Source organism: Phascolarctos cinereus, unplaced genomic scaffold (genome assembly GCF_003287225.1).
Source record: "Phascolarctos cinereus isolate Bilbo 61053 unplaced genomic scaffold, phaCin_HiC Scaffold_4;HRSCAF=312, whole genome shotgun sequence".
Classification (NCBI taxonomy): Eukaryota; Metazoa; Chordata; class Mammalia; order Diprotodontia; family Phascolarctidae; genus Phascolarctos; species Phascolarctos cinereus.
Genome location: NW_027555847.1, coordinates 581,789,487 through 581,817,050, shown reverse-complemented (window position 1 = coordinate 581,817,050; position 27,564 = coordinate 581,789,487). Strand labels below are relative to the sequence as shown.

Sequence of the window (27,564 nt, the reverse complement as noted above, 5' to 3'; positions counted from 1 at the left end):
GAGTCATAATTGAAGGAAGACTAAGCATGAATATGATATATATCAAAGGACTGAGAAAGTCTTGACCTGGAAGAAACCATTTATCAAAGAGTGGTAGACTTCTCCTATTTCTTTTTTCTTTGGAGTGAGAAAGAGGAGGCTTTCCTGCTAATCCCTTCCTGTGACTTTCCAAGTATCTTATCCCTGAGAGAACCATGGGTCTCTCTTTAAGCAGGTACTCCTGAGGAATATCTACTCTTTCTTACAGGATATTTATGGTGCCAACACAGATCCTTCAGTTTACCAGTGGGCTATTATGAGAGGCAATCTTCCTTGGGGGCTTCAATCCAGAAGCCAGATGATTCAGTGCATGGAGCATGCTGGGTCTCAAGTCAGGAATATCTGAGTTGAAATCCAATCTCAGATGCTTACTAGCTGTCTGACCATGGGCAAATCACTTAATCTCTGTTTGCCTCAGCTTCCTTCACTATAAAATTGGGATAATAATAGCACCTACCTCTCAGAGTTGCTGTAAGGATCAAATGAGATAAGATTTGCTAAGTGCTTAACAAAGTACCTAGTACATATTAGGAACTTAATACTTCCTCCTTTCCTTCCTTCTGTTTTTACAAATCTGATGATAATTGATGATTATATGTCCTGTTTACCCAAGCTGAAAAAAAAAACTTCCAAGTCAACCAACTATTTCAATTTTAGGGCACAAGTGAAGATTCAGAACTCATCAAAAGCCATCAGTGTAATTCACCTATAGTTTCAATGATGATTTTAAATGATAAAGTCTTACAAAAATGATTAACATGTATGATACAGGATCAATATATCAAAAATGACAATGCTACCAAAGTCAATTTACAAATTTAATGATTCACCAACCAAACTATGAGCAGGATACTTTGCCAGGCTAGATACAAAAAGAACAAAATTCATTTGGGGGAACAAAAGATATAGAATATCAAAAGAAATAATGAAAAATGTAGGAAATGAAGGTCTATAACCTTTATAGACCTCAAACTCTATATTAGCAATCATCAAAAACATCTGACACTAGTTATAAAACACAAAAGTATATAAATGGAACAGACAATCAAAGGAAAAATCAGATATAACTGAACTCTATAACCTTGTGGTCACATGTGACCTAGGAAACAACTCCCTATTTAATACGAAATTCTGGGAAAATCAGAAAGCAGTCTGGGAGAACTAGGCTTAAACTAACATCCTACAACAAAATTCAAGAAGCATCTATAATCTGAGTATTAAAGATCAAGCCATAAAAAAATTAGAAGAAAAGCAGATCATGTACTATATATCACAGATATGGGTAGGGGATGAATTTTTTAACCAAACAAGGGATAGAGGTATTTACAAAAACCAGTAAGATAACTCAAAGTGCTCCTTTTCCCCTCATATTTTTTTACACAAGCAATATCAGTTCCATTACTTCAACACCATTAGCTCATGAGCACATTTATGGAGCACTGGCAAACCAATTTGGATATGAGTTTCCTGTTTATCTCTGTTAAAGTTGATTAGGGAATCTATGTAAAGCTAACAAATTTCACAGCTTTCTACTTTTGGCAGAAAAGCAACACTTTTGGGGTGTGAAAACTACTTTTGCATTTTGAAAAAAAATTAAGGGGAAAAAGGAAATGTTTTCTTTTTTTTTCCCTGAAATATATTTTGTTTGGCTTTTTGGGAGCCAGTTTTACTGTCAGAATTTGTGTTTATGGTTATTCTTTTCTTTCCTGTTTTGTACTGGTGACAAATTACTTTTCAAAAAGATTCTTAAGTCATGATTTCATTTCATGGAACATATCTGTTTTATATTAGTTTTATCTACTACTTTTGGAAAGCCTGCTGGAAGGACAAGAGCAGAGACCAGGCTCGACTGGCAACATTCAAATAGTGCTGGGGTGGATGTTCACAGGTTCATCATCACTTTACCTGCATTATAGTGCACTCTCTTTCTTAATAAGAGCAGACACACCCTTGACCCAGGCAAATGTCCATCAATTAATCAATCAAAAATATTTATTAAGTATCTAACACGTGGCAGACCCTGTGCTAAGATACAACCTGCAATGAAAAAAAGGGGAGGAGAGCAAATGTGAAGTGGCACTTTTATCAAACTATGTTTCAGTCTAAGCTAGTACCTCTCCTGCACACACTTTTCTGGCTTCCAATAAATCCATTCTCTCACCATCTCATACCGTCACATTCTTGCACATTGGCCAATCATATCAAATCACATATGCCAGACCCCTTCATATTCTCTGGGACTCTTAAATGCTTTGATAGAAGTGTGCAATCAACCACTTTGACACATGACTAACTACCCACAACACGGAAGTTTCAGAGAAAACTCTAACCCATAATAAATATTATATTGTCTATAGATCTCTCTGCCTCCCCACCCCATACAACAGCAATTTCTTGTTGCTATAATTGATTCTTCATTTCTGTTGTGTGATAAATTATTGGTCCCTAAGTTTTCTTAATTCTTACAAATAGCTTGTTGACCTAACTTGAAAGAGTAAAGAATTGTGAAATATATCTCTTCCAAGTATATTGCTGAACTGGGCTCAATTCATTAATTTTCATCTAATTCCAGGATTTATAAAAATGTTGTGGGCTTAGTTAGAATTTCAAGACACAGTTATATCATTTTACTTCTGAGCAGCGGCTAATTATGGAGTCACAGATGTTAGAAGGGGCCTTAAACTATCTATTAAAAAATCTCCCTGCTTCTAAGACAAATATTTAATAATTATTTTGTCCCCTTCCTATCTACAATTTTAGTACATGATTAGCAAATTATTTCTGAAAAATGCGATTAGTTTACTTATGTAAGAGTATTCTTTTATGATTAAAATGGTCTCAAAACACTCAAAAGCTAAAGTAACTCATAAAATACAATCACTTTATCATAGATGGCCAAAATAATTTCCTGATCGTGAATGAAACATTTCAATTGGAAAAATTAAGTCTTTTAGATTAAAACAGGATAATATACATATTGCTGCCTTGGGATATCTTTGCATTGTGGAATGCAGATCTGAATCAGATCTCTAGTGGCTGTGTTACAGGGAAGTGGTTAGCACCATGGCCAGCGATTGACATTAAGCAGAAAGACATTGGCTGATTCAGCACTAAAGCGGTGGATAGCATCAAAGCACTGGCATTATTTGAGATATTTAAGTAGGAAGGCCAGTTACTAATCTTGGTAAATTTAATTTGACTTGCTGACTTTTGGTGCATTTAAACAGTAAAGATGAGTTACTGGGAAAATTAAGGTATGTAGGAATAAGCTGCGGGGCTTTAGGAAAGGCGCTACTACATTGTCTAGGTTACCTGAAGGAAAACTTCCCCTCTACACGTGTTTCTCTTCTGCGGTGTGTTAACCGTCAAGGAAGTATTTGGGGGTTATTTGTGTGTCTATATATCTTTATCCCAGATGTCTAATCACTCATGACAACACTGTCTCCACATGATGAGAAGTCATTATGTGGAAAGGGCTGATTCTGTCATGAGACTTCTCAGAAATAGCTTCAGTTGCATGTCTGATAATATTTCTGAAATGCTTGAGATTTTTGTGTCTGATGAAGAAAGAAGTCATGCCTGAATACTCTTTCTCTCAAAGAAAAAATTCTTTTTAAATATCCCTTTTGACATATTAAGAGCACTTAATAAGAATAGCGGCCATCACTTAAACAAATCTTTATCATCACTCATAGAATCAGTTCAATTTATACATTATCTGCTAGTTGGTTGACCATAGATGACCACGGATCTTAGCATTAAAAAATAAGAACTGAGGTAAGAAGATCAGCAATGTAAAATTCTTCTATTCAATTTTTTCTTTTCTAGTTATTATTTATCTCTCCTATTGTGACCTTTTGTGATAATAAATCCTTCAGCAATTTTATGAATGCATCTATCATTTTAAAGATCAAAACCAAAAAAGTCCACTGTTTCAATGTCATCAACAAATAATTATATGTATTTGAGATGCATTTTTATATTTCCCTAGCTTGTAATTTAAAAGAAAATAATCAAAATACCATTGCTGTAGCTAATCACTAATGATGGTTTTTCATCTCTCCAGTAATTTTTCCTCCATATCATACAATTTTTAAGCCAACTTTGTATTTAGACAACCTGAATATCATACTGCATATATCCTTTCTTTTCTTTTCTTTTCTTACAACTAATTATTCTACCCATTAGGAATTTTAGGCACTAAAATTCTGTTGTCAAATGATCAAATGTTTGTAACAGCTATTTATTTGTAAATACAGAAAACTTTGAATGCATGATATGACACTTGATTATTTTTTCATGTTTCTATGCACTCATTTAAATATGAAATAAATTTTATCCTTTTTGTCTCCAATTGCCAGCATGTGGTAAAGATTCTGAAACCATTTTAAGTGTGTATGTGTTATGTTTTACAGAACCCAAACTTGCCCTTTCAGAATATGTACTAGATTATAAAAAGGTATGAGGTTTCTAAGGACCACATACTCTGCCCTTAAATATTTGAAGTAGAAAAAATGATCCTGTTATTTTAGATTAAGAGGTGGGCATTTCTGAACATTTGTACATTATTTATTTCTATTTTCCAAATGAATTCAACAAATAAATTTGAGTATGCTTAATTTTTCTATATTAAGGCAGTTCCTCTCCTACCCCCACTCCCACCTCAGACCATGGTTTTGTTTTTGTTTTTTATCCCCAGGGCTTCCAACTCTCTGTTCACAGAGTAAGCAGGCAGCAGAGAAAAATGGAAGAACAAACAAAGAAGTGATAGAGATGGGTGCAGAGAACAGATAGGTTATAGAAAATGTTGTAGAGATATAAAAGGGCTAGTACCAAAGATAAAGTGAATTGATAAAGTGAATCAGAATGTTGGAACTTGATTTCATTTCTTGCAGATTGATCATAGATAATTCACTTAAAATCGATGAGTCTCAGTTTCTTTATCTATAAAATTGAGAGAATACCTGTGGTAAATATTTCACAGTGTTATTATGAGGGTCAAATGACATAATGTATATAAACCACTTTGAAAGCCTTAGGGTATTATGTTAATATAAATAATTATTATTGCTGTAGCTATTATTAACTTGCCACGTGTGAAAAATAGGGAAGTCTTGTGACATCTTTGAGTTTGAGTTTCCTCATGTATAACACTAAGATAATTATACTACTTGCCTTGTAAGGAGTTGTGAGTTTTGTAAACCACCAATGTGTATCAGAATCATAAAATAATAGGGGGTAGCTAGGTGGCACAGTGGATAAAGCACTGACCCTGGATTCAGGAGGACCTGAGGTCAAATCTGACCTCAGACACACAATACTTACTAGCTGTGTGACCCTGGGCAAGTCACTTAATCCCATTGCCTAACCCCCCCCAAAAGGATCATAGAATGATAAATTTAGAGACAGAAGGAATCTAAGAGTTCATTCATCATAATCATGATTAAAATTTCATTCTTCCCATTTAATGTATATTAGATTTTTGGCCAAATCACTGTGTTATATTTATTCTTTTATGTTTAGTGTATGATTATACAAGTGGAAAAAATGAGAAATTCTTATAATTAAATGAAAGTATTGGGATCAAAGTGCTTATTACACTCTCACAATATATCATATACTATGCTGAGAGTCAGGAATATAAGGAGAGACACAAATAGATCTTGCCCACAAGGAGCTCACATTCTACAGGGGTTGGGAGGAAGGAAACGTACAAATCTAGGAACATACAAGAGATTTGCAGTGTAAATTGGAGTTGATCTCAGAGGGAAGGCAGTAGTAGCTCAGGGACCTGGGAACAGGACTGATGGCAGAAGGTTGGATTTGAGTCAAGAGTTAAAAGAAACCAAGGAAACTAAGAGATAGAAGTAAGAATGGAGAGCATTCCCACCTGAGGATACAGGCAGTATGAAGGCATGGAGTCAGCAAATGGAGTGGCATGTGCAAGAAGCAACAAGTAGGCTAGTGTGGCTAGATCTCCATGTACTAGAGTACGTGGAGAAAAAGAAGGTATAAGAAGGCTTCAGAAGTAGGAAGGGGCCAGATTGTGAAGCACCTTCGGAGAGGGACTTGTATTTGTTACTAGAGATAATAAGGAGACACTGGAGTTTATTGAGTAGGAGAGTAGCATCATCAGACCTATTCTTTGGGAAAATCACTTTGGCAGCTGAATGGAAGATGTGCTGGAGCGTGAGAAATGAGGCTGGAAGATGAATTAGAAGACTATTGCAATAGTCAAGGCAAGAGGTAACAAGGGCCTGAACTACAGTGGGGATTGTATGAGAGGAGAGAAAATGATGTGGAGGCAGAAATGGTGAGACTTGGCTGCATAATTATCTTTTACAGGCTTTCTTGACTTAATAAGAATGATAAGAATGACATTTACAGGAGGTGAAGAACTATGGGACCATGGCCATCCTTGCATCATGTCAAGCAGATGAGGTAGTTATTCTCTGAAGTATAATTCAAGGGCCCTTGAAAAGGCTATTATGAATAAAACATACCCTCTAACCTTCCACTGATACAATCGGTAGAGATTCATTCATCGCCATGACCTCTTCCATCTCTTAACTCAGCACACTTGTTCTGACCTCACTGTTACATTATAATCTTGACTCTGTGATCAGTGACCTTAACCTTCACCCTTGTCCTTTTCATGCTTTTCTAATGTTTAACCATAGTTTATCCCCATCATTCATTTTTTAAAAGTTATATTGATACTTTTTGTTTTTATATCACCTTTTACATAATGCTTTTCCCCCATCCCTACCCAGTGAATCCTATGAACTTTCCTTCATAAAAATACACAAAAGGAAATAAAATAAATACTTACATAAAAGGGACAATTTAGCTAAATAAACCAATGTCAGACATTATATGTTGACAGTATATACAACATTTCACACCTGCATCTCTTCAACAAAAGGTTTTCTCATTTGTGTGCTGGCCTTTATAATTACACAATGTTCAATTTAGCTTTATTGTTCTTCCTGTTTAACTGTTGTAATTATTATGTATACTGTTTTCCTATAGCAGTTTACTTCATTGCATCAGTTTATGTATTTTTCCATGCCTCTTGGAACTCTATATCCATCATTTCATAACACAATTTATTCATCCATTCCCAATTGATGGGCACCCACTTTGCTTCCAGTTTTCCTGTTTTCAGAAAAATGTTTTTGCTATAAATATTTTGGTCTATGTGCAATCCTTCTTTCTAACTTTGGCCTCTTTGGAATATGAGTTTAGCAGCGAGCTATGTCCCCCATATACCTTCTCAAATCATATCATATCCTGAGACACCAAACATTACTTGAGGAATAAAGATTGGGCCCATCACACATTCATGTCTCCATTTAACATCCCTATAAGGGCTGTTTTCAACCTTCTCCTCCTTTTCACAAATTCCATCTCTTCAAGAATAAAGGAAAAACAAGCAACAGCAACAACGTCACCCTACTGTGCTTTCTCTCAGCAGATGATTTCACAACCTATTTTACTGAGAACAGGTCAGTGACCATGAGTTCTGTCATTTCTCCTCCTCTTTTTCTTCAAAATCTTCTCTCTTCTTTTGCTCCAGTGCCAGAGGATAAAATAGTCTACCTCTATAGCAAATTAATGCCATCTACTTGCATCCTTGATCACCTACCTCCCTATTTTCTTTTTCATAATTCATATTCTCCTTCCCTCCCTTCCCTTTAACTTCTCCCTTTCCCTCACTTCAACTTTCATCTTCTATCTTTCCCTACTTTTCCTATTTGCATCCCCTACATAACAAGTTCAGGCCTTTTGTATACTTAAATTTTCATTCTCTTTGCCAATTCATGATGTTAGCATATATACATTATAATATATATATATGAATATATGTATGCATATATATGAATATATGTATATATGAATATATATATAGGTATGTATTTCTCTTTTCTTTTACTATTAATAATAATTACCAAACCTAAATATCCAGTAAATCTATGCACTGTATTTGAATCCCACATCACTGCTGCCCACTGTACATCTCTTGGTTATCTCTTGGGCCTCTCAAACATTTTGCTGTTGTTGTTCAGTTGTTTCAGTCATGTCTAGCTCTTCATGGCACCATTTCAGGTTTTCTTGGCAAAGACACTGGAGTAATTTGCCATTTCCTTCCTCAGCTTATTTTACAAAGGATGAAACTGAGGCAAACAGGTTAAATGACTTACCCAGGGTCTTATAGCTAGTAAGTGTCTGAGGCCAGATTTGAACTCAGGAATATGAGTTTTCCTGACTTCAGGCCCAGAGCTCTATTCAATGCATCATCAACTGCCTATCTCAAGCATAATATATCCAAGAATGAGCTCATCTTGTTCCCTCTTTCCTCTCAACTTCCCTATTTTTGGTGAGAGCATTGCCATCCTACTAGTCATCCAACTTCAAAACTTTAAAATATTCTTTGAGCCCTCCCTCTCCTTCAGCTAGCACATCCAATCAGCTGCCAATTCTTGTCCATTCTACCTCCAAATACCTATCATATTCATCCCTTCTTTTTTCATTCATGCTAAGACTACCTGAGTTCAAGCCCATATCACATTTTCCTCAACTATTGTAATAACCTAGTAACTGGTTTTGCTTGTGGGTTTCCCCTTTTTCAATGCGTCTCTTGACAATCCTGACAAAGTAATCTTCACAGTTTATAGGTTTTGATCACCCCTTTGCAAAAACCTTCTGTGACTCCCAACTGCTTTTGGGATAAAAGATAAGCTCTTCAGTCTGTCTTCTAAAGCTCTAATCTACATTCTCAGCCCAATTTCACTTTTTCTTCATACTTTCCAACTAAACTGGACTGTTTACCAATATTCAACATCTATTAAACTTACGTCAGACTAAACATGCCATCTCTTCAAGGATCCTTCCCAAATCCCCTCATCTGAACATGTTCTGATCCTACTCAAAATTTTCTAGAGCACATTTGGATCTCTTTTTTGCCCTACTTTGTGTTATGTACCTATTGTGCATATAACATTTTTGCTCATCTTTACATACAGTATTAGTTCCTGGAAAATAGCTGGGTCTTATTTATCATTGGCTCCCTATCACAGTACTTAATTAATGTTAAAAATGTGTATTGAATTGAATTCAGTTAAGGTACTATCTACTCTTTAAACAAACAAACAAACAAATTGACTTTGTGTAGGATAACATTATTGGAATTATCAATTATTAACTCTTTCATAAAATTAGTTCATCAAATTTCAAAAGTTTTTGAAAATATCTCTCATGCTGCACTATCCTTGTGGGTAGCATAGAAAGGTATGGGCCTGATAGTCAAGTTTAGGTTGACCTGGATTTGTTGAGTGACAAGATGCATGAAGTAGTCACCAACTGAGAGATTAATTTGGGAAAAAGCCCCCATCACAGAGACTCAGATATCTGTGCTTCATCCTTTGCTATTTACCATTTTTATAAAAGTAGCAATATGATATAGTGGATGGAAAGCTGGTCATGGTATCAGGAAGACCTGGGTTTAAATCCCACCTTTGACCCATATTGGTGGTATGAACCTAGAAAGTCACTTATCCTCTCAGTGACCCTGGGCACTCTAAGAAAATAAAGTTGCAGAGATGGTGCTTATCTGTCATGAGAGAGGATGTTTCACATTGGAGAATTTCCCACACTGTTGAAATCACAACATGGTCAAAATTTTTCTTAAAAAGTCCATGTCTTAGGGGCAGCTAGGTGGCACAGTGGATAGAGCACTAGCCCTGAAGTCAGGAGGGCCTGAGTTTAAATCTGGCCTCAGACCAAACACTTGATTCTTACTAGCTGTGTGACCCTGGGCAAGTCACTTAACCCCAATTGCCTTAAAAAAAAAGTTTAAAAAAAAAGTCCATGTCTTGGGCTGCACTGACAGGCACAGTATCTAGTGTGTCCAGGGGCAACATAATGTGGCCCACAGTTTAGAAAGCCAATCTCAGAAAACCTAGTTTTGGTTTCCACTTCTGACTCATACTGATTGGGCAAGACACAATAGCCCAGACCACTCTCTTGGGCTATAAATTATAGAATCATTTGATCTGTATCAGTTAAGGGTGTTTCTTTACTAGGAATTCCCAATACCAGTGAAATCACAGATTTGGCCTAAAAGTGCTTAAAATAAGGGAAATGGAAGTCCTTTGACCTGCTCTAGTGAAATCACTTGTGGAGGACTGTGATAATTTCTGGACATGAAATCTTAAGAAAAACATCAAAAAATTGATAGGGAATCTTAAAAAATAGTGGGAAGCCACAAGGGACCACATGAGAATATGACATAACAGGAGAGACATTGTGAGGAGGAAGAAGAGCACAGATCAAGTGAGATTCCCTAAACCACTTTTTGCCTTGGGCTTACTGGAGGGTGGACAATCAGGCAAGACTAATTGGTGTCAATCAATACCATATAGAAGGATAGGGATAAGGAAATCATTTAACAATTCATTTCACCTGACAGTAAAATTGAACCCACTAATTTTGCTTAAAAAATGTACCCTGATTCAATAGCACCAGTTTCTACAACTCAGTTTGAGAAAAGATTCTATTGGGAAAATATAGTTCAGTTACCAAATATTATCAGTCTGTTGCCTCTATGAGTGATTTCTGCCAATTGTGGAGAGATGTGTAATGGTCAACCAGTACCTTACTCATAAAACTGTTTAAGGATTAACAAAGTACATGTCTTTAACATATCAGAACTGCAGTCTGACAGTAATTTCTATGCACAGGCAGAATATAAGATTCTGTGAGAGGGAAGGAGTTCAATACACCTGCCGTCTGCCAAAAAATCACTTTAAGATGTCCTATCATGGCCCCAGTATTACACTAATAGTAAGCCATAATTTGGTAGCCCAAATTATAGTGTTGAAGGGTGATTTTTGAAATACAATTTTTTTTGGCTCATTAAAATAATAAAAATGCATTTATTACAGTGCCTTGGTCTTTGACAATAATTGAAATGGAAAATCAAACACCATCTACATTTGCCTATCAGACATGATTATTCCCTATAGGGTTTGTCTTCTCACTGTTGTGGATAAAGGAAGTAGTCATGCACTTTTCTAGGTACTCTCCCATGCATTCAGTGGCAGCCCTTGGATAAGTGTCTCTGTGCTTATCCAACAATAATAGCACCTTCCAAGTATATAGTGTTTTACAGTTTTAAAGGCAATTATCCACCAAAGCCCATGCAACATGGCTAGAAAAGCTATTATTACCCGCACATTATGTGTGAAGAAACTGAGAATCAAAGCATGATATAGTAAACAAATTTGTTGGATTTAGAGTAAGGAAGACATGAGTTTCAAATCCTGCCTCACACAGTTGTTATGTGATCATGGGCAAGTCACTTCAGTTCTCTGAGCTTCAGTTTCCTCATCTGAAAAAATAGAATACTCATATCCATAGCCTTCCGGTGCATGGAAATTACTTTTCAAGCTTTAAAGTGTTATGGAAACATCAGTTATTTATGAACAGACTTGCCTAAGGTCGTATGTGCAGTAATTACTATGGATTCAAACTCCCATCTTCCAATCCTAGTCCAGATCTTTTCTACATTTTTACAAATATATTTAAGGTACAATAGAAAAAAAATGCCAGTGTCAATGGCCCTCATGGACCACAGGCTCCAGGGAGCATGTCTCTCCAGAAGTAAAATGTAAGACCTCTTCTACTTTAACATGAATCCTTAGATCTAACTATACTGGTTCAATGATTGATGTTGCAAGTGGGCTAGGTTCTGTTTTCCACTTGGGTAGTGCCCTTTATGACATGATCGACAAAAGAGGAGATAGAAAAAGAAGGAACTGAAGCCATTTGGTCTTACCGTTTTTGTCTGCTCTTCTCAGTATCTAGAAAGAAAAGGACATAATAGAATTACCACTTTTATAGGTGACATGATAAAGGATGTACTCAACCATAAGTTAAAGTATATTTCAGTCTGCTATTTTGAAACCCCCACTAATTCTAAATTTAGAGAAAGGCTTCTCACCTGGCATCAGAGACAAAAAAAAAGGCAGGAAAGAGGCCTATGGATATGTCAGATGACATCTTTAGTTCTTTGCATCATTCTGCTGCTCCCCCTAGTACCTAATTTAAAACATACTCTTCAAGGAAAATTCCCTGATGACCCAATATATGTTTATTCAGTTAATGCTGCATTTCTACTGTGCATATAAGATAAATCCCTATTTTTACGTAAGATGACTTTCAATCATGTGGAAACAATATTTGAAAATTATTTTCATAAAAATCTTTGGGGGGTCGACTTTTAAGCACCAATGGTTTTATTTAGAAACACTATCTTTTAGTAGCCAGACTGATGCTTAGCTCTGCCTCTGACTTGCTACCCTGAAATTAACCAATATTTCAAAATATTAAATTCAACAAATATGCACTAAAAATCAAATAGGTTCAAGGCATTGTATAAGAAGCTAAGCGTACAAATTTAGATACAAGACAGACTCTGCTTTCAAAGACTTTACAGCTTAAGTGGGAAGGGAGATATAAAGACACACAAATAACTATGATACAAGAGGGAAGGGTATGATAAAGTCTAGGAAAAGATCCATGAGAAAGTTGAAGAGTAAGAGATCACTTTAACTTAGCAGAGGTTAGGGTACAGGGGTTGAGGAGTAATGAAGAGAGATTCCTGGGAGAGGTGGCAACTAAAGAGGAAGAAGGGATGAAGAAAGAATTCGTAAGATCATATATTTAGAAATGGGGGGGTGCTTAAAAGTTATCTAGTCCAAATTGAGCAATCCAAGGCAGGGTGGTTAAATTATTTGCCCGATGTCACAAAGGTAACAAGTGACAGAGTAAGTATTTAAACATTTATTCTCTGACTTCAAATTCAGGACTCTTTTTTGAAAGAACCTCAGGGCCTTCAAAAAGGAAGACAAGGGAATAAACATTCATTAAGTACCTACTATATACTATGAAATAGGGAATAATATGATCATATCTGAACTTAAGCAAAATCACTTTAGCAGCTGTTTGGTGAATTGGTTGAAGTTGAGGAGAAATTCGAATTAGGGAGACCAAATAGGAGGCTATTATAGTAGTTTAGATGAGAGGTGATGAAGTCCTGAGGTAGAGTAAGACTATATAAGTATAGTGAAGTGGATAAGAGAGATTTTGCAGAGGTAAAAATGACAAGATTTGACAACTGGTCATAAATTGATGGGGAAGGAGTATAAGTGAGAGTGAGGAACTGAGAATGATGCCAAAGTTGCAAATCTTGGTGATTGGAAGGGTGGTGGTGTCTTCAACAGAAATAGAGGATCAGAAGATGGGTAGATTTGAGAGGAAAGATCATGTAATGAGATCTGTGATGCAGATTACAACTCAACCATGCTTTCCTATCTTGTGAAACTCATTAAAAATGAAAGGCAGAGAGTAGTGTTCTTACTGATGGCCAGCCTCCCTAAGCACAGAGGACACTGAAAGGCATCTATTACAAGCCACAAGACTATTTGAAGTGTAAGGTATGGGTATGCTGGTGGTTGAGGATGGAGGGAATCATCCCAATGGTACTCATGCAGTTGTAAGTGTGAGCATTTGGGTTAGAGTTATGTTATAACAAGAGGGGTCGACATTTGGAGCATAAGGTTCTCACCTGAGAACCTCACTCTCAATCTGAGAACACACAGGAGGCCAATGGACAAAATGGAGAAGTATTAGATGATAAGGGGTGAAGGGGATAGTGTGGCTATGATAAAAACAAAATGTGGGATTCACTATCATGGGGAGTGTGAGATGCAACTCATTCTCCAGTTAGTTGGTCATGTGTCCCCTGGGATCATGCCAAGTCTTTGTGGGGTCACAGGGTACCCACTTTGGAGACCATTGGTCTAATCAATCTGAATTTAAATGCCATCTAAGTTATGTTCCAGCTATGTGAATATGAGAAAGTAACTAACCTCTCCTGTCCTCAGTTTCCTTATTGGGAAAATGAGAGGTTTGGACCAAATAGTCACTAAGGTCCCTTTCAGCTTTAAGGTCTATTTTGCTATGAGAAAAAAATGTAAGAGAGAAGTCAGAATCATGAAATACCATCTAAGTTTAAGGGACATATCACAGCATTACAGATCTAGAGCCAAAAGACCTCAGAGGCCATATAGTCCAATCTCCTCATTTTTATAGATAAGGAAACTGAGACCTAGGAAACATTTATCAGAAGTGGCATTTGAACCTAGATCCTCTGAATACAGAGCTAGTACTTTTCCAGTGTACCATGAAGAGCCACCAAAAGAGCCCAATGAGTAGTCAGAGAAATTGGAGAAGTATACAATGGTAGGAAAAAAGGAGGGAGGAAAAGGTATTAGGAAGGATTGGGCAATTCACTATGTCAAAGTACTGGATGGTCAAGGACAGGAAAAAGGCCCTTGGATCTATGATTTTATTTGGGGTGGTCATTCCCTCCACCACTACAGATTACAATAATTAATGGCTTGGGATTAGTAGAAAGTGTCTTAATGTTGCCTAGGAAAAACTGCCTAGAAGAAAGAGCCTAGAATAGATATCTTGGAAGCTTTGATTGCATGAGGAATACAGAGAAAAGAGGCCAGATAATCATAGGGATCATGAATCAGAGAATGAGGGTCTGGAGTTGGGTGGTGGTTGTCCTTTGCTCTCAGAGAGGACCAAAATGACATCACTATGTTGGGGTCAAAGTACAGTTCTCCATTTGCTATAACAAATGTTTCCACATATGGATGGTGTGATGCTGACTGGTGGAGAACCTGTGTTTTCTTGGTGTTAATTGTTAGGCCAAAATTAGCACAAGCAGCAGAGAATCAATCCATGCTTTGCTGCATCTTAGCTTCAGAGGCTGCATTGAATGTACAATGATCTGTGAACAAAAAATAATGCACTAATTCTCCTTTCACTTTAGTCTTGGCTTGTAGCCTTTTCAAGTTAGACAATTTGCCATCAGTGCAGTAGCTAACTGTTGCCATTTTTGTCCTTGTTGAAGGCATCCAACAGCATCACTGAAAATATCATGCTGAAAAGATTGGAGCAACCACAGAGCACTGTTCACTCCCATTGGTGAAAGGGAAAGTGTGAGCATCATTGACCATCCAGAACCTGGGCAATGGTTCAAATACTGGTGAACTTCTCCAGGCAACCAAATTTTGCCATGATCTTCCACAAACCCTCACAACTGACAGTATCAAAGGCCTTGGTCAGATTGATTAACCATACAGACCTCTGTTCTGCTCCTGGTATTTCTCCTTGAGTTGCTGGGCAGCAAACACTATATTAACTGTTCCTCATCCCTTTCTGAAGCCACATGGGCTCTCAGATAGATGACTCTTTTCCAGGTGAAGGATCAGCTTTAAGGTGTACTGTGGCAAGAATCTTGCTGGCAATGACTAAGAGAAAGACCTCTACCCTTGTGATCACCACAGAACATCCAGGATGAGAAGGCTTCTGTGAGATGAAGAGTGGAGCTCAGAGAGGAAAGTTAAGGTGAAGGAGATGTTCCTTTAGGCTATATTCTATTCTCTGTTAAGAAGCCGCAAAAATGTATATATTAAAAGAAAAAGGAATATGGCAGACATGATGGCCTTTATGTGGCAACTCATTTGGAAATTGAAGTGGCAAAGCTAGATGGGCCTACATGTATTATTGTTTTCTTCCTCATAATAACACTATTAAGGTAATGATTCAAAAGGAATCTCTATTGCAAGATCACCAGTCACATAGTCTGATATGTCTACATAGAATGCTGCTATGGAAGCTAAGAGGCAATGGCTAAGTTGTTGTCTTTCTCTCTCTATAATAAAGCAAGGCCATTTTCCCTCCCTTTCAAGAAAACCAAAGATTTGGACCCAGTTTATATTCCCTTACTGTGATTGTTCATCTTTTCCATACATATTTAATAATATCGCCTCTAGAATGCTGCCCAGGTTTGAGGACTGATTTAAAAGCCATTACTAAATATTGAAAAGTATTTCTTGACAATGAGGGCTTGATTCTTAAGATTTATCAGGGAGAAAATCATCAAGATTTAATTGTTTAAGTCAGCTTCTGTAATTGGTTGATTTAATGCCTATTAATTATGTACACCTTAGAAAACTGAACCTAATTTATAAAATGACATGTGTAGAACCCTTGTATATTTGACTGACTAGTATTTTTGCCTGTTTCATTTTACTTCATATGATCACACACTACTTTTTGTTGAATTGTTGATAGGGCAAACAGCTCTACCCTGAAAGAGAAACTGCCTCAATATCTGTCTCCTTGTTATAAATGGAACTCACAGTGAGAGAGACAATAACAATTGTCTATTTATGTCATTGCAATAATTTTTGCAACCAATTAATATAAAGCCAAAGGGATATATTTATTTCAACTTGGATGAATGGCAAACAATAAAATTTAAATAATTTAAAAATTAAATAGGCTTTGTATATAGAGTCCTGAGATATATTTTATTCCCACTCCATTTAGAAATGAGTAAATCATACTACATATATACACTCCACAGAGAAGTAGTGGTAGATAGAGCAGACCTGAGAGTCAGGAAAATCTAGGTTCAGGCTCTTTTCCTGACACATATAGGCTGCCTGATACACTTAATCTCTCAGTGTACCGTGTTTCTAAGACTATAAATTGCAGAACAATTGCTAATTTGTATTAGTGGAAAGAACTTCCTCACCAGGAATTTTTAATACTGATGAAATCACATTTCCAGACCCCCCCAGAAAAGAGAAAAAGACTAAAACAAAACAGAAAAGGATATAGTGAAATAGGATTCATAAAACTAACATTTCATAATATGCTTTTTATGATCAAGAAATAATAATTTAACAAAACTCTCCATAGCAAAATGATCATATTCCTGTCTCTCATTCCACCAGTGTGTTACACTTCTCACCAAAATCACAAAGAATGCATTTAAAGGGCAGGCAAAGCCTTTTATGGAAAGCAAATCATTGAACATGTTGTACAGAGGCTTGTACTTTGCTGGTGAACAATGAATGTCAATACATTATATTTGGGTGGAATTTTTTTTTAACAAAAATAATGTTAGATTAATTAGGTCTGTAGTTTGAACTGGACTGGATGGGTGCGATTCTTAGCCTATTAACATATGACTTTATTCTTAATGAATTAGTGATAAAGCCAGAGCTGAGACTCAGGTCTCCCAGCCCTTAGTTCTCTCTCTCAATCTCTCTCATCTCTCTCTCTCTCTCTGTCTTTCTTACACACACACACACACACACACACACCACACACACCCCACACACGTACTCACATACACTCTGTTTAGCACCTCAGTACATTTGGAAAATTTAATCACATGAGAAATGAAAAATATTTTAATTTCCTTTTTTTTGAAGAAGCAATCATTTTTAAACACTTTAGCCAAGATTGGTGTCTGTGAAAAAGAATGATTTTCCAGTGATTTCAATTAGTTCCATTTCTGTTCCATCACTAGGGTTTACTTGTTGCTTAGAAGTAAGTCACTCTGAAAGTCTTAATTTCTTAGGTGAGGTCAGAATGAATGAAGGTCCTTTCTTATGTTTTTGAATCATGGATGTTATTAGCTCTACAAAGAGGCTGAATGAACAAAACCCTATTTGATGTAATTTAAAAGGCATTGAAATACCTACCAACATAAAACATCTCTTCCACAAACTTGTCACAGTGCCTGAAACTCTATTGCACCTCACTCTTTTCCTTAGACAAATTCCTCAGGTAAGGCCTCTCAGGAAGGCATTAAAACTTATAAAGGATAATATAATTGCTGGCATATTATCATGTATTTGTTTATCTGATTAACTCATTCACCTAGCAGAGCATAGAAGCCTGAGAGGCTTGAGAAGGTAAGATAGATAAGTTTTGGTGGGAGCAAAAAATCTGTGCACTATTCTTAAGTTAACAAAAAATTAAATTAAATTAAAAGGAGAGGTAAAAGACATAGAAAATAGGGTGATTCCCACCCTAGTGCATTCCCATAATGGAGGTTCCTACCTGAGTATTGAGAAAAGAATGATATTAAAAGGAAGACTGGTAAACCCTAAAGACAAACTGTACCTTCTTCATAATTTTGCCAAGATAAGTCCTGATCAGTGCTATAGCTGTCTCTTATTAGAAAAATGAATAAATAACTTGATTTGTTTTTAAAAAAATGGAAAAATTGATTCCCTTGAGTCATCATTGCATTGAAAACTCATGTCACTTCATTCCCATCCTTGAGCAAAAGAACCTACAATCCTGCAATAAGCCACCTTTCAATAGATCTCTGTTAAATACTTATATTACTCCTACTTTGTCTTCTACTGTCCTGTATTAAAAAAAAAGCACTGAAAATATTGTTATGTCATAGCTGTCTTTACTCTCTTTACCCACTTTCTTCTATCAGTTTAATTCAATTCAATAAACATTTATTACATTGAAAAAGAAGAGCTAATTGTGAAGTAACACTAGGGCTGACCATTCAAACGCTTTGCAGTTTTAAGTGGACAATGGCACCCTTCATTGGAAAAGGGATGGAGAAGTGGGGGATCAAAAGCCCAAATGACAACTGAGGACCAATGAGAAGTAGCCCAGGTTGGTCCATGCAGATGGAAAGTGGGAGAAAAAAGCGGATAGTAAGGAGAAAACAGGAGGAAAAGAAAAGAAAGATCACCAAAGGTGGGAAGACAAGAGAGAGCAAAGAACAAGCTAATATAAAGAGAATTATACAGAAAAGAAGTGGCAAGATGCAAGAGATACTGCCAAACAAAGAAAGGCCCAAGTAAGAAAACATACCAGAAATAAAAGCATGAAACAGCAAGAAAGAGAAGCAAAGGGTGGGAAAGAAAAGAAAAGAAAGTAAAAATAGAAAAGAGGAAATTCTGGGAGAAAGGAAAAGCCATGTTGCAGAAGGCATGAAAACAACAATATAGAGAGCTGAGGGAAGGAGAATTGACATGAAGTCTGGAGAAGTGGGGGAAAACAGAAGGTGGAATACAAAGAGACTCCATGAAAGAAATCATAGCAAGAACAACAGAAAGAAAGAGAAGTGAAAAGACATGACAATAAACACCGCATATAAAGAAAGCCTAGTACAAACAACACTTGTCACACTGAATTAGCAGGATGCCTCCTTAAGATTCCGCAATAACTGAACTCTTTCAGAGTAATTGCTCTCTGAGGGGAGAGGGAAGTAGTGAGGGGAGGCAGATTTTTTTTTTATTCGGTAGAATTTCCTTTTGTTCCCCCTGACCCACAAGCATCAATGAGATTTGCTGTTGAGGGGCCGTGGGATGTTAAGAATATGTTTACTCAAGTCTGCCTGTAAGAAATCCTCCTTGGAAATCCCTTTCAAACTTCACGACTCACTAGATCTCTAGATCGGGCGTTGCTGTAATTCACACATGGTCCTCGTGAGAGAGCCTAGGCACCTGGAAATGTTTACCCCGGAGCTTCTTTAAGGGATGCAGTAGTTCAGAGCTGGGAGGTTTGGACAGCTCCTTATTAAAGTTGGTTTTTAAAGACTTTCTGCGTGTCGTATTTCCCTTTGCGGGTTTCCCTTTGGAGGACATGGCTATGACAACTCTCTATCCCTGCAAACCAACGAACCAACAAACAAACAAAAAACGCCATGCAGATGACCTCTGGGGTCCCTTTCAATTATAAATCTCACCAGGGCAAAGCAGGCGCTGGGCACCCCACCCCGAAGAGTCCAAAGCACCAAAAGTAAGAGGCTTCAGGAAGGGAAAAAGGGGAAAGACTTGCGGGGCTTGGTGACAGGGGATTGGGGTACTACTGCTTGGATCGGAACTCCTTCAATCTGTACTTACGTCGAGGAAGATAGACATTCCCTTCGACAGATGCAGGGCAGAGCTGAGCTCCTCCGAAGAGTTGTTGGAAGAAGGCGATGTTTCCTGGGAATCTTCCATCCTGTGGCACAGCAGCACAACAAGAGCCAGCAAGACCAGGACTGTGAGAGTGCGCTGGTGGGATTTAAGCTTGGGGATGGGGCGGAGGCAACTGTTCACTGTTCACTGCTGCAGCAGCTGCTGTTGCTCCTGGGTATCAGAGTTTCTGCTTGTGCTGAGCTCTGATGACAGCAGTAGCTCACTTTCCAGGTCTCTCTCTCTCTCTCTCTGTCTCTCTCTCTCTCTCTCTGTCTCTCTCTCTCTCTGTCTCTCTCTCTCTCTCTGTCTCTCTCTCTCTCTCTCTCTCTCTCTCTCTCTCTCTCTCTCTCTCTCTCTCTCTCTCTCTCTCTCTCTCTCTCTCTCTCTCTCTCTCTCTCTCTGTCTCTCTCTCCCTCCTTCTCCAGTCTTTCTCCCTTTCTTTGCTGTAGGCGCCTGTGTCAGTTTCACTGACTCGTTTAGCAACGTGATCCTCTCCGGCTCCCAAGTGCGTGACCACTAGCCGAGTTAGCAGAAAAGCCCTATTAGCTAATTCCTTGCCCTCTTTCCAGTCCCTTTTAGTTGTTCAGTTGTTTCAGTAATGTTTAAACCTTCAAGACCCCACTTGGGGAGGGGGGTTCTTGGCAAAGATACTGGAGTGCTTTGCCATTTCCTTCTCCAGCTCCAGCTCATTTTACAGATGAGGAACTGAGGCAAGCAGGGTCTGAGACTTGCATAGGGGCACACAGCTACTAAGTGTCTGAGACCAGATTTGAACTCAAAAAAGATGAGTCTTTGTGATTCTAAGCCCAGTATTCTATCCATTATACCACCTACTTCTCCCCTACCAATAGCTATCTCAGTCAGATAAGGTGTTTGCCCCATACCAGTCTTGGGGAGCAAGGATTTAAAGAATGAGGAATGCAATAGTATCTATGTATTTCATGCATATAATAAAGATGTTTGTAGCAAAACTGATTTAAGTACTAAAAGAAAGTAGAGTGAGATTTGCTAGTACTTTTAAGTTCCTCATTTTTCTTTTTCCCTTCTCCTCCTAAGGTTTGGCCAAAACAGGTAGTAAGTATCAGAGGCAGGATTTGAGCCCAGGTCCTCTAACTCCAGGGCCAATGCTCTTTCCTTTGACCAAGGTGAGACTCATGTGTATTTCATAGTATTACTGGTTTTCTTCTTTAGGAAAACTAGATATAAATGACATGTTACAGCAGACAATTATTTCTATTGCAACAGAGTCGTAATGACCACTTGTCTTATTGTACTATTCAACAGAATATGCATTGGACTAACTGGCATTTGATATCCTTTCCAATTCTAAGGCTCAATGATTCTAGGACTCTCTTTATTTGACTTAGAGAAACCTTCAGGTTGTATTTTTTTCAGAACTGTTTCTAATCATATCTTCCCAAATGCATGAACCAATTTCTCTCTAACTAGCTACCAACTTCCATCCTAGTATGCAAAATTAGTAAGTAGAAGCATTGTACTAGGCACAAAGATGAATTAGGGACATACTTGCCCTTTAGGGGTTCACAATTGAATAAAGAAGATAAGACAGCAAGACAGTGTACATGATGGGTGCTAAAGAAGCACAGAACATCTAAAAAGAATGATAGATCCTCAAGTGATGATAGGATTTAGAGCTGGAAGAGATATCAGAGACCATCTAGTCTAACTTCCTTATTTTACAAAGGAGGAAACTGAAGCTCAAAGAGGGGTGGTGTCCTATCTAACTCTGTCAGTAAGTAGAACCAGGATTCAAACTCAGATCCTATGAATCAAAAGTCAATTCATGCTCTACTATACCAAAGTGAAAGCATATTTGACTGAGATGATCCACATCTGGAGTACTGTGTTGAGTTAAAGGTCCCACAGATTAAAAGGGCAATATTCAACTTGGAGTCTATCAAGAGAAGGGTAACCAGTGTTGGGAGAAGTTGGAAAAATGTAAATTTTTTTGTCATCAAATAATGTTTACAGCTTGGAAAAAAACTTAGGGGGTCATGAAAGGCTCCTTCAAATATTTAAAAGATTCTCAATTGGAAGAGTAAGTAGACGTAGCTGTTTGAGAACATGGAATTAGAATCAATGTATGGAAGTCAGGGCAACCAGGTGACACAACTGATACAGCACTGTGAATTCTTTCTCCCTCTTCAAATTATCTTATATTTATTTTTCTGTAGACTTGTTAAGTCCATCCAACAGAAATGTGAGGTCCTTGGAGTTAAGGACCATTTAGATTTGTTTGTGTGGTCCTAGTGTGTAGCACAATGTTCCTTGCTCAGCAGAGAGGCTTCATGAACCTTTACCAAATTAGATTTGATTAATTCATGAAGGAACTTGAGCTGTGTCTCATAGGATGGGCAGGATTCTGATAGGTAGTTATGGAAAGGAGTGTCAGAGGAGAAGAAGGATATTCAGCAAGAGTAAAGGCATATCATGAAAAAAGATTCACAGGCAAGAAAGGTCAGGGCATGTTCAGGGAATAGCAAATAGTTCACTTTTACTGTAATTTAGTTTACATCTTTTCATGTCACTCTTGCTTAAAACTCTTCAGTGGTTTCCTACTGCTTATCAAACAACATGAAAGTGTCCTGGCCTTTCATTCAAGATCTTTCATGATCTTCTTCTCATGTGTTCTATATCCCAGCCAAATGGCATTCTTTGTACCTTTTCACCTTCCTACCAATGTCCACACTCTTCCCAAACTTTGAATGATTTTTTTAGCCACTTTGCCTCTCCAGCCATTCAATCCCAACTCAAATGCCACTCCTTCCATGAAGCTTTCCATATATTATTATTATGTAGCACAATTATTGTTGTTTAAGTATTATATCCTCCTTCTATTCTGGAAGACAAAAATAGAGTCTTATCTTCCTCAATACCCAGTACAATATTCTGCCTAAAGTAGGCAATTAATAACTATGTTGAATTGAAGTAAAATTAATTAAATTGAATAGTACCACACAAGCAGGTAGGAATCAGACTGCAGAAAGCCTTGATTGCCCCCCATGCATAAGATACATAGGAATGGATATACATTATATACCAGGTCTATGATTTCAATGGCGTGGGAAACTCCCTCTACCAATACATGTTGCATATTCTGTGATTTATACTCTCAGAATTGCTTGGAGCAATTACAGATTATATGACTTGTCCATGGTCACAGGATTATTATAGCATCATAGATTTAGGGCTAGAAGGGTCATGAGGTCCAATCCTCTCATTTTATTGGAATGACTCAGAAAAAGAAACTGAGCTTCAAAGAGGTGAGCTGATAGCTAATGAATGTCTAAGACAAGATTTGAACTCAGATCTTCATTACTCTCAGTGCAATGCTCTGTCTACTACACACTGCTTCCTTTCGTCATCAGGTTGTTGTAGAGGTCATTTGAGATAATGTGCATAACCAGGTTTGCAACCCTTAAAGTGCTATTTAAGCACTCCATGCACTATACTACATCATCTGTGTTTCCAACCCAGCCAGGGAGGGTCAGAGGGAAGTCTTGAGCCTTGGTCTCATTGATTCTAAACCTAGTTCTCCAATTACTGATGCAATGCTGTGCCTCCCCATATGATTTGTATACATCTGTAAGTCTATTCTATATGTGTATACACATATGTATACCTTTACCTATACAAGGTAGGGAGCCCCTAGTCGGCACAGTGGATAGAGTACCCAGGCCCAAATTCAGGAAGGCCTGAGTTAAAATATGGCCTCAAACACTAGCTGTGTGACCCTGGGCAAGTCACTTAACCTTTGTTTACTTCAGCTGCCTCATATGTAAAATGGAAATAATATTTGCAACTACCTTCAAGGTATGTTGTGAGGATTAAATGAGATAATAATTGTAAAACACTTAGCACCATGTCTGGCATATAGTAAGCAAGTTAACTATTATATACACACATTTGTGTATGTGTGTGTGTGCGTGTGTATATATATGTATATATATATACATATATATACATGCACTTGTATATATTTGTATTATATATATATATACAAATTGTGTGCATGTGTATATATATGCTTATATACATATCAGTCAATTTTTTCAGTCATGTCTGACTCTTTATGACCCCATTTGGGGTTTTGTTGGAAAGATACTAGAATGGTTTGCCATTTCCATCTCTAGCTCATTTTACAGATGAGGAAACTGAGGCAACAGGGTTAAGTGGTTTGTTTAGGGTCACATAGCTAGTAAGTGCCTGAAGCCAGATTCGAACTCAGGAAAATGAGTCTTTCTGACTCCAGGCCTAGCACTCAATCCACTGTTTCACCTAGCTGCTATATCTATATACACATGTACACATATACACAAATATACCGCATCTATACTTATATATGTATATACTACAGAGAGATGTGTATATTAGGTAGATGTGTGTGTCTGTATGTGTGTGTATCTCCATGTATATCCACATACCATATGCAGAGGAGCACAATTACATAGTGATTGGAGAACTACGTTTGGAATCAATAAGACAAGGTTCAAGACCTCCCTCTGACACTCTCCGGCTGAGCCAGAAACATAGGTGACGCAGTAAAGTGCTTAAATAGTACTTTACTATTTTAAGGATTACAAGCCAGGTTCTGTACATTATTTTAAATTACCTATGCAACAACTCAATGATGAGAGGCAGCGGGGTATAGAGCACTACCCTCACAGTAAGGAAGATCTGAGTTCAAATCTTTCCTCAGACATTTATTAACTGTATGATGCTGGACAACTCTCTTCAACTCTTTGAGCCTCATCAGTTTCCTTATCTGTAAAAGAAGGTGTTGAACTCAATAGGCATTAAAGTCCTTTCAAATGCTAAATCTGTACATTCACATTTAACCACCAACCTCTGTGTGTGTGTGTGTGTGTGTATACACACATATTTATACCTCTCTTTCATATATTCACTAGATAGATGTGCATGTGTATTCATATATAAACCCCAAAAGAAAAAGAATATGTGCAGTTCCATGTATGTGGATATGTGTATGTATATACAGACATATACAGATTCATATGTACTACTTTTCTTTGCATGTGTATACATACATATATATATGTATAAACAAAATCTCTCTCTCTTCCTCTCTCATTCCCCCTTCCTTCCTCTTTCTCTCTCTCTCTCTCTCTCTCTCTCTCTCTCTCTCTCTCTCTCTCTCTCTCTCTCTCTCTCTCTTTCTCTCTCTCCCTCCCTCCCTCTCTCTGCATCCTCACGTGGCACTTTTTTTTGCTTCGATGTACTAAAAGATTTTCCAACTTTATTGTTTCTAGGAATTAAAGCACATGAGTTATGAATGAGAGGAAAGCTTATGCCAGTCAATTATTATAGATTTGGGGCTAGAGGGAGCAGCTGAGTAGCTTATATAACTTTTTAGAAGAAAGGAATCATCCATATTTAAAGTAGGAACACATCATAATACTGTTTTAGTGATGCACTTGTCACTGAAAATGTAAATAGAACCTAATGAAGGTAGTGGATTTTTTTATAATATCCTCCACTGCAAAATGTATAATTTAAGAGGACAAAGCAAAAAAAAAAGAGGACAAAGAGACTCAGCATCTTGATGAATTAGTTGTTATCCAAGGCTATTGACAAGTTAGGGCAAGAATTGTCTATCCCTTCATTTTCGGTTTTAACTTCTCTTTCTTATTTTGACAGTCACTTGGTTTTGCTAATTCCTTCTAATTGTTAGTCCAGTTGACAAAATCTGCCTCTATGCATACCTTTTGTCCCCATTTTTCTAACTAGAGTAATTGCAGTTAGGGAGGATATGGAAAAGGACTCAATGTTATGCTGTTAGCTTGTTGAGAATTCTCACAAGAGTAATTCAGTCTGTAAATTGTTTTAGTAATTTAGCCTCTTTTGAAAGCTTTCTGTAAGGTGTAAATAAAATTATACATTTTAATGTTATACTTAGACATGATGGACTCCATTTACCTCAGCAATGTAGTAAAGGAGAGAAGGACCAGGTAAGAAATCTCCTACCAAATAATTCTGGGAGATTTATGAATTAGGGGTTAAAATTTCTAATGGATATGCATCTCATGATGATAATGTACTCCTCAATTGTTTTCTAGTCAGAATGAAATTCAGCCAGCAATATTATCCCATTTTATAGTTCAGGAAATTGAGGCAGATAGAGGCAAAGCAGAAGGAACAGTCAGACAGTTAAGAGGCAACTCAAGAGAGCAGCGATGAAAAGGAAAACCAGACAGAGTTTAAAGAAAATGAGGGCTAAGAAAAACGCCATCTCAGGATGGAGTGGAGTGATTAGACATTGCAAGGAGAACAAAGAAGTGAGAAGGAATGAGACAAAGGGGAAAAATGAAAGAATACGAGGTTGTGATAAAACAGAAGAATTTTTGAGTTCTGAGCCATGGAATTAGAGCAGATGCCTTCATAAGATCAAAGATATGCCCATTCCTCTGTGTAGATGACATAGAGTGAAACTATAAAAGCAAAGTGATATATATGTATGATGCAGTGGTGTCAAACTCAAATAGAAATGGGTCCCTCTGAGACATGTACATGTTTGAAAACTACAAATTGACATTATCCATGTTGTATTTTTATTTATTTTGTTAAATATTTTTTCAATTACATTTTAGTCTGGGTCCCACTCCTGAGTTTTGCTGACTACTGGAGGGCTGGGTGCCACAAGTTTGAGATCACTACATAGTAGATAGAATATTCAATTTAGGGTCAGAAAGACCTGGATTTAAACTGTGCAACAGACACAAGCAATATGACCCTAGGAAATTCACTGAACCTCTCATTTTCTGCATTTGTAATAATAACACCTACCATTTACATAGTCCTTTAAGGTTTGCAAAGCACTTTAAACTATTATCCCATTTGATCTTCACAAAACTGTGGTAGGTAGTTGTTATTACCCCTGTTCTTACAGATGAGGAAACTGAGGCAAATAGAAGTCGAGTGACTTGTCTGGTGGAGGATGGGGAGTTGGACTTGGTGACCTCTAAGGACTTTTCCAAGTCTAAATCTATGTGGAAGGGGGAGAGCAGAGCAGAATGGGGATATGGGAAAGAAAGAGCCAGTGGTGTGCTGGCAAATGTTTAATGACCGGCTCTCCAAAGAATGTACTCATAATACCTTTTTAAAAGTTTAATCTGCATTATTTACCATTTTCTTAAATCCAGACAATCAACCAAAAAATAAACCCAACCTGGATTTGTAGCATTTGCCAATTTCTGAGGTGCAAATGCTCACACTGAAAGCTTGCAATCATCTTGGAAACCTGTTCCAGCTAGCTCCAGCACATCCCTATTGGGGCTGAGGTGAGTGGAGATAGGGGAAGAGGAGAGGTAGAAATGAAAGGAATGTTTTGCTGAAGTAGCCAATGACGTTGAATCCCAAGGACTAGAAGAGGCAGGAGTTTGCTAGTCATAGGATGAGGGTACTCACTTACAAGAGTCTTGTGATATTTATAGGCTCATATATATTTAGAGCTGGGAGAGAAATTAGAGACCATCAAAGTCCAACCCTTTCATTTTATGGATGATGGAACTGAGACTGAGAGAGTTGAAGTTACTTTTCCAGGGACATTACAGCTTGTAATCAGCCAATAAGCATTTATTAAGCATTTGCTATGTGAATAATAAATATATTTAGC

The 27,564-nt window shown here is 37.4% G+C and overlaps 1 protein-coding gene across 1 annotated transcript in view; it reads right to left on the bottom strand.

Annotated features, from left to right (window-relative positions):
• Positions 1-20,420, bottom strand: part of NECAB1 (N-terminal EF-hand calcium binding protein 1) — a 216,394-nt gene extending 195,974 nt beyond the window's left edge. The window contains exons 1-2 of the mRNA XM_020972864.2: positions 19,854-20,420; positions 11,879-11,903 (exon numbers count right to left, since the gene is read on the bottom strand). Coding sequence (XP_020828523.1) covers positions 11,879-11,903; positions 19,854-19,952 — 124 coding nt within the window. The 5' untranslated portion in view covers positions 19,953-20,420. The remainder of the gene's footprint in view (positions 1-11,878; positions 11,904-19,853) is intronic.
• Between the last annotated feature and the right edge of the window lie 7,144 nt (positions 20,421-27,564).